Here is a 15,021-nt window from a genome sequence, read left to right as displayed (position 1 = left end):
TCAGTATCAGATTGAAAAAGAAGTTATCACTATAACTCTTACTGATGTCTTTTTAAAAGGATAGAAAAGACTTATGAATAACTTTATGAACACAGATCTGATAACTGGGCCAAGTAGATAAATTCTTTGAAAATATAACTTACCTAAGTGACACAAGATGAAACCCAGACTCTGAAAAGCCCTATATTTATTAAAGAAATTAGTTATAAAAAAACTTCCCACAAAAGAAAACATCACGCCCAGATGGTTTCACACATTAACTCTATTAATCTAACAATGAAAAAGAGGATTGTTAAGAACTGAGTTATTAAAAAGTCACCTTTAATATCAACAGGAACAATGTCCAAGAGTCAACATTATGCAGGTTAGAAGTGCTAGACTATAAAGAAACAGGAAATCAGCGCTGATGAAATTCACTTCTTCTTCCCTTTCAAAGGCTTGGCAAATAAAGCTGGGTCTATCTGCTCCTTTGCCATTCCTCTGACAGAGAAGAGCCTGGCCGCCCGCTCCTGGAGAGTGCCCCCGCACTTCAGCCCCAGAGCCATGAGTTCACACTTGAGCTTCTCCAAACCCAGCAACTCCAATTCTGCAACAGAGCTGAATGCCAGTAAATCCACAGTTTCCTGACCGATATCCTGAGAAAAAGAAAAAGAAATATTTGAAATAGGTCTCTTCCTCTAAATAAAACTTTCAATTGTCATCTACATTCTATCTTTCAAGGATTTTCATTTAATTTGCCATATCTTGTGACTGATTGTTAATAATCATCTGTTATTCTACACATGTTCTCAATACACATAATTAATAAACATTAATTTTATATCTATATATTTAGAAACAAGTATTCAGAACAGTAACAGAAGTTATAGGTTTCCCAGATTCTTAATATTACTCTTCTTTTTTCTTTTTCCCAGTAAAAATTCAAACAGCAAAATATACCCAGCCTACCTCCAACACTACGACCAGAGAAAATTAGCAGCACCCTATACAGCTCAGTTTTAGTGAGATTCCTATGGCTATCAATCTATTAATTCCATAATCTTAAGCTTTCTGTTCTAATCAAATAATTAAGAGTGACTGTCAAAGTGAGTGACTCTCACTTACATCACTTGACAAATTTAAATGCCGTTCAAAAGACCTGCAACTGCTTTACCCACCAAGTACCATTACAGCCTTTAAGACAAAATTAAGTACTTCTAAGGATGGATGCTCTGCAAAGATTGAGTTTACATATGTAGGGTTTTTTAGTTTTTAAAACATATTCAAAGGGCAATAATTTTCTCTCACAGTAAGTTGCTTTTTTAAAACATTGAAGAGTTTTAGGGATAGATACTTTGGGGCAGTTGATCTTTCTTCTTCTTCTTCTTCTTTTTTTTTTTCTAAAGGCCATTTTGTTAGATTTCTAGAGTGAATCTTGGCTTCATTATTTATGGCCAAATCCAAAGCCACCGCTTATGTGTCTTTGGAGAATCACACATGGTTGCACATGGTTCTTGTAAATACAACAGCTACTCTACAATACTGAGAACAAAACTTCCACAGTTAAAAGCTCAAAGATTTAAAGTCACGTTAAGTTCTATTTTCCTTTATTCATTTTCCAAGACTTTGGTCAAGATAAACACCTAACATATACAAGTAACATAAAAGCTATGTGCTTATAACTCCAGAGATAGTATGAGGATCAATTTAAAGCCCTTAGCATAAAAAATTTCACTATCTTCCCTAGAAAGGGCAATATATGCATTTCTGCTTACTTACTGGGGGTAGGGAAGTTGTCAGTTAAACAAATAATGATAGACTTTGTGTTTATCAAAAGAAACCAAATAGTTCAGGTCTCATCTATCCTAAAAAAGCAAATCACTAGATCAAAGAGTAAACATTATAGATTTTTGCTGAAAGTCAGTCCACTGATGATAGCAAATAATCAACCATTTAAAGGAAAGCATGCATCATGAAAACAAATTTTTAAAAGGTTGAATGTGGGGCTTAAGATTTAATGATAAATTAAGAAGGAGCAGCTCCTCTTCCACAGGAAAGATCTTCACATCCAAGTGACAACTGTGTTGAAATGATAACTCACATGAGAAAGAAAAACTGAATAACTAGAAATTTAGTGATAGGAAAATGAGCACATTTCATCAAATCTAAAATGCCATCCATCATAATATGCTTTACCATTGCATGCGTTAAGAAAGAATAAACAATACCAATTAAACTATAACATGATATATATCCAAATTCAGATATTAAAATGTGAAAAACGTGTACTTTAGAATTGATGAAACATGGAACCAAGGACACCACCTAGTGGCAAAACAATACCAATTCCAGAGCTTAAAAAAAAACAAAAAGGAAGAAACAACTAAGGAATTTTGGAGGGACATGCAAGCTTCACCAACATCTATATTTCTGATTATTAAACAAGACTTTCCACTAAGCAGTTGATGGGAAAAAGCACATTTTCATTTCAATGACTTATTGCAGAGATTAAGCTGATTTGGCTCTAGACGTCAACACCCCCGAAATTTACTTACTGTGTTTCCTGACTGGCCTTCCTCCAATTTGACAACAGGAATGTTTTTCCTATCTTCTCCAGGTGCTACCTTGGCAGCTCTTTCCCCATCAGTCATTTCTTTTGTCTCTTTCTCCTTATTCAGTCCAGTTCCAGCTGATTCCTTTTCTATGGGTTTTTTACTCTCTGACTCCTTTTTCTCCTGGGATTTCTCTGTTTCTTCAGCCATCTTCCTTTCCATGCACTCCTTGGTAGATGCCTCTCCCAGCTCAGCACACAAGTCTTCTGAAATATTGTTCCCAGAATCAGTCACTGGGGTGTATAATTTTTCTGGTGATCTAGTGTCTGTCCTCAATACTCTTGCCGGCTGAGAACTACTAGGAAATTCGGCTGCCATCTCAACACCATCTCTGCTATTTCTTGAAACATGAAAGCTCATTCCTGAAGTAGTAGGTGTTTCTTGACTGTCATCATCTGAGCCCTCAGAGCTGGACCCCTCTGCAGCCTCTAGTCCTTCCATGCCCAACCTACCAGAAGCAACAGAAAGGTTTGACATCATTTGTATGTTCTACTTTAAAAAAAAAAAGAGTTGCAGTTTGTCCAGGAAACAGACTCTGAATAAAAGTATCTGCTAGCTTGAGATGGAGAGCAGGTGAGTTCCAGAGATATAAACAGAAGGAAAAGAAAAATTCAGCAAGACTGGAACCAACATCCCAAAGAGCCAAAGGATCTCTTTTTTAAAGCTGTGAATCTCTTAAAACAAATTAATTTTGCTTAAAGCTTTTTTCCCCTATATTGTATGAATGTCAACAGTTGGAAATTAGATAAAATAATAAACAATTAGAAGAAAATTCTATGTTTTATTCATATTCACCCAAAACTGGAAACTACCCAAATGTCTAAAAACTGGAGAACGGATAAACAAACTGTGGTACAGCCGTATCACGTAATAATACTTGGAAATAGAAAGAGCTGCACTACTGATACATTTAACACCATCAATGGTCTCAAAAGCATTATGCTAAGTGAATGAAGCAGACTCAAAAGACAAAACCATAGGAACAAACATCATACCAGTAATTAGCAGTTGCCAAGGGTGGAGGTGAAGAAAGGAAATTAACTCCAAAGGGACATACGGGAACTTCTTAGGGTGATGGAAATACTCTGCATCTTGATTTTGGTGGTGGTTATATATGACTACATATTGTACATTTTTCAAAACTTGCAGAACTGTTCAAAAAGGGTAAATTTTACTATACATAAATTATACCTCAACAAACCTGGCTTTAAAAAAAGTCCACAGAAAATACCACTACCTTTTCTCTCAGGAATATTTCCCATTTCAGAAAGAACAAAAAAAATTTTATGCTGGACTCAAAGAGTTACACGGTGTTTGGTTAATAATTATCTTTCTATTCCCAAAGGGGAGGCCAACAAGGAAGCCAAGATCCATTTGGACTTATCATTTTCTAGAACTTAGCCCAAAGGAACTGAGCTGGTAACCAGGGGACCAACTGGGAAGGGCAGGAGAACTATGAGAAGATAAGAAAAAGTATTGTACTTTTCAGCCACAAGCGCAAAAGTGGTCACAAGCGGTCTGGCAAAGTGACCAAAGACCTCAGTGATGACTGTGAAAAACCACAGAGAAAACACAACAACCTGGAAAGTGAAGTCATGGTTTCCACCTGGAATTTTTGAAAGTTAACTCTTTCAATACCAAATAGCAATTCAAGTATAAAGTTATTTTTATGTGATTTTTCACCGTAAGGAAAAATATTTCATTTAAATTCTATTGGTGGCATTCATAGCAGAAACCATTACTAATGTGTACAATGTGAGAATAATTGAAACCTGAACTGAAGCACTCCGGAAAATTTCTCAGCTTCCAACAAACATTACTTAAAAGTGTGTTTACATCAAATAGACAAGAAAGAAATATAGTAGGTAAGTTTCTGAACAAGATATTCTAGAGTATAAACACAAGGAAAAATGGGTTTGGTTTTTTTTTTTTCTTCAGTCTTCAAACATCTATTTGAAATAAAAATGAACATACTTACCAAAAGCATTTCCTTTTCCCTGCGCTGGCTCCTCTGTCTGTTTCTGGTTTGTTAGGCCGTTTCCGACTCTCACCAATTTCTGCCGATACCATCTTGCTGGAGGCGGCCTGCATACCTAATCAGAAATTTTAACAACTCAGTTTCTAGTATCAGGACTAAGTCTAATTAGAGAAATTATAAATAATCTGGACTGCAAAAAGAGTTGCAATCTAAAGCTCCAGGTTTAAACTTCTTAACATACCAAAATTTAATATGGTTAAAATGAAATTAATCTCAAATTTACAGATTTAAAATAATAAGCAATCTGGTTCTTGAGCCAGATTTTTAAAGCACCATGTCCAATTTGTAACTTTAAGGCTGGCAGGTTCACACCTAGCCTTCTCCAAACTTAATGATTCATCCCCCTTGTGCTCATTATTTGCATACATTTGACTTTTCCCCCTGTTATGTCAAAACTCTTTTGATCCTTCTTATTCAACTATATGCACAATAGCCCTAGCAAAATGCTCTGGATGCTAAAAATGTAAAAGTTAATGACAATTATTCTCACTAAAAACCACTAAAAAAAAAAAGTGACCTTAAACTGGAAGCAAATATGTTGCCATCTAGACACTGCCTGAAGACTCAGCTTATCCCCTTGAAGCATAAAAAATGTTCTTACCTAGGGCCCAAGAGCCCACAGAGCTCAGAGGTCAACTATGTCAAATGTGTGAGTATGTGAGTTTTTCCCCTGGGTTGTAAGGTATACTGTGTTCATTATTGAGGCGAGAAATTCCACAGCTTTCATCAGCTCCTCAGAGGTCTGTAACCCAAAAAAGGCTTAACAACTGTTCTTTGTGTGCAGTGTGGAACAGCCTGGAACAGCTGGCTTCAGCAGTGCCTGCTGACGGCACTAAGGAACACTCATTCTCACCTTTGAGGACGGAATCCTCCAGTCGCTCAGCCATCTCGTGGCACTGCTGCTGGTAGTCGGGGCTGGTGAAGCAGTGCCTGGGTTCTGCAAGCTTCCGCTGCAGGCGTTCCAGGCGTTTCTGCTCCTTTTCAGCCTCTCGCTCAGCTTGTTGTTTTACCCATTCAGCCATTCTAGCAATGGGAGAGAAGAGATGTATCTGAATGGATATATTACACACACATGCTTTTATATAAATAAGCCGTCCCACCCAGACAAATTAATGCATTCTTGTTCATACTGTGATATTTCCTCAAAAGGTGTGCCATGCTTACTACTAGCACACTGTTACGGACTTGACTAAAACTCGAAGATATAATTATTAAATTAGGGGAAAATTAAATCTGAAAACAGTAAATTAGACCATAAGTATTTCAAGTTTACAATGCCAATATGCATGGCATGAATGTAATCACTAATGACAGAAAAGTATGCTTCTCTCTTAAAAAAAAAAAAACAAAAAACAACAGGTGGGCATCTTACGCTTTTTCATGATTGACATCTCGTAGTCTCCTTCCACTGAGATCCCGGCAAGCTTCTCGATTGGTGGTCTTCTCAATCTGAGCACCAAGTGCTCGGAGCATAGAGCCAAAACCTGAGCAAATATATTTGGAGAAAGTAGGTTAAAAAGTGTTCAAGGATAGGTAAAAGCTGAATTTATGAAAATAGTACTATATCACTAGATTAAAGGTGACCTCTACTTTCTTTTTTGTTTTAAAGGGAATGTACACCAAGATTCTAAAGCAGGTAGCAAAGGTAAGAGAGTTGATAACCTTGATAAAGTTGATCAATCTCATGCCTTTCGCAATTTGTCTTATATTTTGGCAATATTGTTACCTGCATCACTGGGGTATTTTAGAGGGCTTTATCCAGTGCCAGAGATCCCAAGATTCCAAGATAAAGGATTTTAAAGATTATATGGTGAGATTTTGAAATGAGTTTAAAAGGAGAGGCAATTTTAGGCTGTTACTAACTGACAATGACAAGCTTCATTCTTATTGACACAATTTCAAATGGTAGGATGTTTATAATCTGAGATGTTAGCTCTTTGAAACCAAACCAAATCACTGTAGATTTTGTTATATGTTAGTGCATCAGGAGAAACACCAAGAACTGTTCATATTTACTTTTCGCTCTTTTCCCCTCCTTCAGACAAGTTACTACAACGAGGACTTTAATCTACCTCAATCTATAAATACTTGTATTTCATAAAGTGACTGTAGATCTCCCTTGGAACTACAATAACTAGACAAAAATCCTGACAAAAGTAGAAAGATTTGATTGGCTTGAAATTCGTCGGGAAATCAGACAGAGTAATGATCATCTCTCTTTATCTAATCCTCCCAAGAGTCGGAGAGCCTAGGGTGCCTAAGAGCTATCCGCCGGGAGAAGGTGGGAATTATATCATGCATCATCTTCCTCAAAAAGAATAAAAGAGAAAAATATTCAAAATTAGGTAAGTAAACAAAGACTTTCATAAGGCAAATCAAGGCTAGTAGACTACAGAGACCAACGAGTTTGTTAATTTAATACATACGGCTAAAGAATGCCTAATGTATTAATTAATGTATTAATGTAAAGAATGCAGACGTTGACTAAGCCATCAACATTTATATCCTACCTCCTTTTCCACCACGAAGTCTGGGTTCCAAACTATAAACAGCCCCATGCTGCAGTGTGTCACTGGTGTTAACGAGTAATCCGTTGCACTTCACAAAGAAGTATTCCACTGGAACATCCTAGAGACAAATTGGGGTTCTTTCAATGCTGTTTAGGAGACACTAAAAGTTTCTTGCAGGAAGGGACCTAGCTTATGTTTTTATTACTCCAGTTACAAGGAGATAGTGTGCATTCAATTAATATGTGTTGAGGAAAAAAATAAAAACTACTAAAAGGAAAGTGTCATTTCATATGATGTATTCTAGGTATGATTTGTTCCTAAATACCTAGTCATGATATACAGAAGAACTTTTCATCTCTTGAGTGAAAATTAAAACTACTCTTTCTCCTTCTCTAATAGGGAATAAGAGTCAAGGTAGATTATGCAGGGCTCAGATCCAGTAACTCTGGAGGTTCTATTTTTAAAACAGATAACATCAAGTTGAACACTGAGGGACCCCAAGTTTAAAAGTGACAATATACATCTTGAAAAACATTAAGTAGGGATAAGAAGGGTAAAGAAAAGAGACCAAAGTATAATTTTTAATATACCTATATAAGCTGTAAGTTTTAGGACCAGCTGGCAGTCAGTGCTTAATCTCTTCTGCCAGTGTCCCCCTGACTTCCAGCCAATCACTGCAGAAGCCCAAGTATACTCCTCCAAACCCATTCTATGTATTTCAAAAAAATTTTCACATCAAGTGATAAAAAGAAAATATAAATATTGTTAAGTCTTTCTAAATAAGTTTCTGATGTCATAAAATAAGACAACAGAGGAGTATTTTCCAAAGTAACATGGAACTTAGAAGGCTGATCACTAAACCTGCAACATCAAGAATGAAGAGATTTAAATATCAAAAGAAAGGAAAAATGCATTACTGGTATCTTCCTTAAGTGGAAACTATGAACATTCATTCTGAACCACGTCACACAGCTATTTCAATGGGACCCATTCATTCACTCAGCAAATACTAAGTGCCTACCATTTGCCAAGTACTTCTCAAATGTTGGAATACTACAGTGAATAACACAGTGAATACAGATCCTGCCTTATGGAGGAAGACAAATAATGAACAAACAAATCATATACTATGTCAAGGGGAGAGTGTGGCTCAGTGGTAGAGTGTCTGCTTATTGTGCATGAAGTCCTAGGTTCAATCCCCAGTACTGCCATTAAAAATAAATAAACCTAATTACTTTCTCCCCCAAAAAACAAAGCAAACAAACAAAAAATCATATGTCAAGTCAACTATGTCAAGTGGTGATACCCAGGGTAAAGGGGATAAGATATGTGGATGGATGTGGTGGTAATTTATTTAATATATATAGTTAGTCAAGGAAAGTCTCTCTGATCAAGTGACATTTAAGCAGAGAATTAAAGAAAGTGAGAGAACAATCCATGTGGCTACCTGGGGGAATAGTAGTCCAGACAGAGGCAACAGCAAATGCAAAGGAACGAGATTTGAGTATTCAAGGAACAGTAACGCAGCCAATGTGGCTGCAATGAAGTACACAAAAGGGCAGCGATAAGGCCTTCAAAACCACTGTAAGGACTCTGGATGTCACTCTGAATAAAACTATTGTAGAGTTTTGAACAAATTGAGATTTGAGTCACACACTCGAAGGATTACTCTAGCGTTAAATTGAAAATAAGACTACAGAAGCAGAGAGATCACTGAGAAGCTATTGTGATAATCCAGATGAGGAATGAGGGCTATTTGTACTGGGGCAGTAGTGGCAGAGGTGATGAGAAATGTGAGATTCTGAGGATACTCTGAAGGTAAAGGCAACAGGATTTGCTAATTGCTCTGGATGAGGGAAGTAACATCAAAAGGGGGATTTGAGGTGATTCCAAAAATTTGGTTTGACTAATGGGAAAAGGAAGTTTGACGGAGAAAATTAATCTCATTTTGGATTTTTCAGTTTGAGATGTTTATTAGACAGCCAAGTAGAGATCCCAAGTGGACTGACTGGTAGCTACATAAGTCTGGAGTTTGGGGAAGGGGGAAGAAGTCTGGGCAGCAGATTTTCATTTGAAAGTTATCAGCATACTGATGGTACTGAGAGCCATGAGAATGGATAAAATCTCCAGAGATGAGAGAGGGACCACTCCAAGATCAAGAGATCAAGGTGATGAGGGGGAAGTAGCCAAAGAGACAGGAAAGGAGAGGCCAGTGAAGTGGAAGAGAACTGAGGGTGATGTTTGGGCAAGTCAGAAAAGTGTATTAAGGAGGGAATGGTCATTTGTGCAAACAGACACTGACATGCCAACCAAGATGAAAACTGGAAACTGATCACTGGATATGGCAACATAGAAGACACTGACCAGCATGACAAAGAGCTGTTCTACTGGAGTGATGGGAACAAAAAAGCCTAACTAGAGTGGGTTATAAAGGAAAAGAAGTTTCATGTTTAAGGATATTTTTTATAAAGAAAATCAGAGAAAATGAGGTGATATCTGGAAGGGATGTGGGCTCATGTTTGCCCACTAGTAGGAACAATCCAGTAAAAAGAGAAAACACTGGGAAATGCAGAGGAGAGAAAATTAATGCCAAAGTAAGTCTTTTAGTAGGTGAGGGAGAGGGATTACTGTAGAAAGTGCAAGATAATAGCAAATTATTTGTAAAATAATGACAGTTCATCCACAGTAACAGGTAAGAAGTCTAACTATACCGCAGGTAAGTAAAGGCACTGGTGTGAGCATGACGAAACTCTCCTTACCGCCTGCACTTTCTCAATGAATACAAAGTATGGTCTCTGGGATGGAAGAAGTATTGGAGATTTAAAGAGAGAAGATGTGAAAGAGTAACCTGAAAAAGTGACAGAGTTACGAACTGAGCAGTGCTTCTCAACTCTTTTCCCACCAAAGTATATACGAAAAATGTGTGGATGACACTCTGGGGAAAATGAGAAAAGCTACTAAAGATGGGTTGAGACTGTCCAGCTGCCCAAGGGCTACATGGATCAGTATTCTTAACAGTCCTGCAACCAAGTGGAAGCCCACTCTGGATTAGAGAAATACAGTAGAATTGCCAAGCAGCACTATGGTTGGTGTTTGTGAATTTACAATGAGACTGGTTTGTGTGATTAGTTTCCCTACCACCGTCACTGCCCAAATGCCAGGGAAAATAGGTGGAGAGCTGAATTTAAACTGAAGGGAGTTTTCCCAGTCAAGTATGACAGAAGAGAGGAGCAAAGGAGCTCAAGCTACACGCATGATGTGATCAACATAAAGGACTATATTTGTCTATAAAATACTATTTACTTTAAAGAGTTGTAAAAACTAAATGAGACATGTAATACACCTCCTATGTTTGATCTTTACAAATTAAAAACTACTTTATATATCTAATGGGTATGGTATTCCTACAATTCTAAATAACTTTTTAAAACTATAACATGAAGGCAGAAAGATTATACACCATCCTTCATCTTCAAACAGAACTGCTTATTTAACAAGACAACTGATTAACAAAATTGCATTTTCTACCTGTTAAGATTCTTATCAAATAATAATCACTGGTCGAAAAAGATAACAAAGAAAATTTAGAATCAATTTAACTGTCTTTAACCATTTGTGTATTATAAAGCATTTCAAGCACAAAGTATTACATGTGTTGTAGGTCAATCAGTCCAAGGTCACCAGAGACAAACCTGTAGTCCAACAAACTCAAATTTCTTGACCCACTGCAATGAAGAGGAACTGCATATCAGAGGAATCATGAGGTGTCTCACCAACAAATAAAAAGATACAGTTATTATAGGACTTGGGGCAAGGGTGGAATTTTTAGGTAAAATTTAAATGAAACAGTATTTTGAGAGGCTCACAATGAAGCAGGGCTGTGTGTATAAAGGTTAACATCAGGTCTAGACTGTGAAGGAGATTCAAGCTCCTCTTTCCTTAGAAACTACAAAGTTAAGATAAATGTGGAATATTGTGACCAGAAATCCCTAATTTGAAGCTCTGCACCTGGACTGGAAACGAAAAGCACTTCTTTGTATCAAAGTGACTCAGATTCTCAAGGCAAGAGTGGGATGCTTCATTCTTACTGATACAATTTCAAACAGCAGAGTTTATTCTTAAAGTCTATGATTTTCAAGGTAAGGTTTGACAGAGTAAGAAAAAAGGATACTTTCAAGGGAGTCATGACATTTCACCACTTTACCATGTCCTAGGGAGAAACACTGCTTCCTATTAACTTTGCAGCTGGTCTTATCTGTGTCTGTTATTCTAGCCTGATGAATAGCACTGTTTGATGAATAGTCTGTTTTTCACTTTTTCAGGGAAAGCTAACACCAAGTTTATCGTGTGTTGGAATAGTTTTGTTTTAAAAGCATAGACATGCACTTGAGCTATTTTTATTTGTTCCAGTATCTCATCAAATGACCTTTTATAAGTTTTGTATTTCTGTTCATTATCTATTATGGCCACGTTTTTTAAGTAGATGACTGAATCCATGCATTTATATTCCTTGTGTCTTAAATTATTTTTCCAAAATTCCTTACAATTAAGATTTTATTTTTTCTGGTCTCATTTTGGGTCAATTCTAAGTTTTAAAACTGTACTCATGAGTTATTTTCAGAGATACTAAAATCCAACTGTTTTGGAAAACATTTCCCTATTCAGATGGTAAAAACAGTTCTGACAGTTTTTAAACTGGACTGCAGAATAGAAAGAAAAATAGGGAAACTGAGAAACCATATTATTTGCAAACACACACTGCTTCTTCATGGAACCAGTCCAAGTAAAGATTTGATCTAAACTGCAGTGTTAATGTGTTAAGCTTATAAATAACAAGCAGAGAAACAGTCAAGGGAAGTACAGATAAGGAGGGGTGATTATAAAGAAGAACAGTACCAGATCAAGTGCCAACATTAAAATTAGATTCAGGGAGACCACCAAATTATGTAAATAATTGAACAGGTTTAATATCTTACAGTTGGTAAAAAGTTTGCTTACATGATAATTAAGTAAACCATATATGTAACTTTAGAAGTCCATGATAGGTTTCAAAAATTTGCCTGAACAAATAAGAGCATCAAATGATTAGTGAAAACATCTAAATGATAGACTCTAAAAACGATGCCCTCGACAGGACATATATGAGTGCTTGGCCTCGACCAGTAACCAGATAAATCCATTTCCTTCCCAACCATCCTCTGGCCTAGGTTTGGATATGACATACTTCTCTAGGTTGGAGTGAACGGGGCTGTGCTATCTGTGGACAGTCACATAACCAGAGTGAATGTAAGAAAATGAGCCTTAAAAATCGTTTGGTCCAACTGCCTCATTTACGCATGAAGAGTACCTAACGGAATTCTGTTAAACCAGACTGAGGGCCAGACTAAGCGCCTGTGAACCGATCGGTTTTTCTCCTTTCTGTGAGACAAACTATCACAAAACAAAAGCAAAGAAAGGTTTCAGCATCAGTTGGAAGCACCTTAAAACTGAGGAATCCTCAGCCTCAAAAACTGAAAACCCCACAGAAATAACGCGCTCCCGACACTCCCCGCACCCAATCCTGCCCTCTGTTCTCCTCTTTCTCCTTCCTTCCAAGAACCGCAAACCTTACCTGATCTTGGCAGTGTTGGTAGATAAAATCTCGTACAGAGCACGGGGCCGAGGGACATCGCAGCGCCTTGCACCCGAAGCCAGGGCCGCGAAGCCACACTGGCGCCGCTGTCTCCGCCATTTCACCTAGCCGCGGAACCGCGAGATTCCCGGAAGAGCCGAGCGCCACAATCAGCCCGGCGCATCTTGATGACATTAAGCTCGCCTTCCAGCGCCCCGCCCCGCAGTCTTCCGCTCGCCCCGCCCCTCCCCTGGGGATAGTCACGTGCCCTGGGCCGCGAGCAGCGTTGGCGGGGGGAGGGGAACAGGAAGGGCCTGGCGGAGGCCGATAAGACCGCGGAGCACCGGGGCGAGGCGTTGCTAGGAGAAGTTGCTAGGGCGGGGCTCCAGGGACTCTCTATAAAAGGCTGGCTCTGGGTTAGGTTTCCAGCGTTCTGGCTGTAAGCGATAAGGCGGTGACCAAGCACCTCCCTGTGCCGCAGGCTTTGGCCCTTTTCCTCACGTCTGTGTAGTTATTTTTGGATCTCAGGGAATTGTGGCCTGAGAAGACGCTGCTCTCTGGAGGCGTGAGGAGGAAAGCTGCAGTCCCGGAAGCGGTTTTGGGGGGCCGCTTCCTCGGCCCTGGGGAGCTCCCCAACCCTTGGGGCGGGGAAAACAGAGGTCAGGAGGTCTCTGAACAACAGCCGTGGGTGGTTTTTCCTCCCAGTTTACCAAACATTCTCTTCCTTTTCAGAAACTGCCAGCCTCTCGGTTTCTGTCAGCCACGCTCAGTTTATTCGTATTTCCGCCTGTTTGCGTTCTGCGTTATCTTCACTTCAGCTCTGTTTTCAAAATATTTCACAGCAAGTGGGCCCTTGTGAAAGGCGGTGGCAGGAGTGACGCTTATAGTAATGCTGCTTCAAAAAATCCCTGCCATAACTTTTACTCTGCACCATGGAAACACACTCGCACAGATTTGCATAGCCCAACTTGCGGGCGCTGGGAATCTGAAGGAGTCGGTTCGTATTTAATGTGATGAGATTATGGTATTTCTAAAATCCTATACAATCTAAAAGCTACGAGTGTGAAGATAGAGTTCTTAGGCGGTATCTGTGCATGCTAAACACATGTCGGCCCACAGAATCGAATTCCCGCTGCTCAGATACTTGGCAAATGAAACTCTGTTGAAGGGAAAGCAACAACAATTCAGAAATCATTTAGCTGTGGCGATATGAACAAAAATAGAATTTCAAGGACTGTGAAGTTATAGATTCTGTTGCCTTTATTTCTTACAACGGCGGGAAAATGAGAGAGAAAGGGCCTCCGTGGGGATGCCAGGCAATAAAGAAAAATTACACAAAATAATAAAGATACCGTGCCTAGAGAGCAGTATTTTGCAAAGAGGGTGACATGGTGACCCTGGGGTCAGTAGGTGACTCACCAAGTATATATTTTTCTAATAGGGGAAGTCCACATCGTTTACACCAATATTATGTCTAGTCCTTCCAAAACCTGAAGTCCAAATGAGATTGTTAACCCTTTGTCCCTTTGTTGCATTTAAATTCCTATTGTTAAAAAAAAATCACAAGTATTGAACAGGCATTTGTCATTTAAAGTATGAAACAACTATGTTATTAACTTTTCAAAGACAAAAATCTCCTGAGCAATATGTAATCTGTTGTGAAATCTTCACAGTAAGCACCTAGCACCATGACATACACAATGTAGACATTAAATATTAGCGGGATGTTTGATGAATTGCTAAGGTAGGAAGTCTAATTATTCCCAATACACCTCTGAAGAAATGGTTTGACTAATGTAACACTTTCTCTCCTAAGGATACAGATTCAACTTGGATTGATCATTATTAAATACATTTAAATAATGAGGAAGTTGAAATACCTAAAGTTAGGGCTGTGGACAAGAACACAGTGCGCATCAGTGGAAAAAAAGCTAGAAAGACAGCTGGATGGTGAGAATGTGTGGTGGTGTCCAGTAGACAGTGTTATGTGGCCAGGCTGATCAGTGGTTATGGAAAAACAGACAGCTGCTGCCACCTTTCCCACCTCATAATATTAGGTAGGGAAGTGACAAGAAGACACATGTAAGGTTGTGACACTAAGTGGTGAGTGGGTGGGGGCCAGTTCCTCTACTATCAAGAGTATAGCTATACTCTTAGAACTGTATTTGATGTTCTTTCCAATAAACCGCACTGGCTTTGTTTCTGCCCACCTTCTCCAAGAGATTGACTCTAGGTATACATTTGCTTTTTGAGGACTGGTTCAGCCACCAC

The 15,021-nt window shown here is 38.6% G+C and overlaps 1 protein-coding gene across 1 annotated transcript; it reads right to left on the bottom strand.

Annotated features, from left to right (window-relative positions):
* Positions 1 to 300: 300 nt before the first annotated feature.
* On the bottom strand, positions 301 to 12,942 carry SDE2 (SDE2 telomere maintenance homolog). The gene is made up of 7 exons (XM_006198830.4): positions 12,751 to 12,942; positions 7,140 to 7,257; positions 6,002 to 6,113; positions 5,483 to 5,652; positions 4,570 to 4,684; positions 2,535 to 3,039; positions 301 to 635 (listed from the first exon to the last, which is right to left on the bottom strand). The coding sequence occupies exons 1-7, from the start codon at positions 12,868 to 12,870 to the stop codon at positions 414 to 416; spliced, it is 1,362 nt and encodes a 453-aa protein (XP_006198892.1). The 5' UTR covers positions 12,871 to 12,942; the 3' UTR covers positions 301 to 413.
* Positions 12,943 to 15,021: the final 2,079 nt, after the last annotated feature.

Source organism: Vicugna pacos, chromosome 23 (assembly GCF_048564905.1).
Source record: "Vicugna pacos chromosome 23, VicPac4, whole genome shotgun sequence".
Lineage (NCBI taxonomy): Eukaryota > Metazoa > Chordata > Mammalia > Artiodactyla > Camelidae > Vicugna > Vicugna pacos.
The sequence above is the reverse complement of the archived record's forward strand: the minus strand, read 5'-3'. Positions and strand labels throughout refer to the sequence as shown.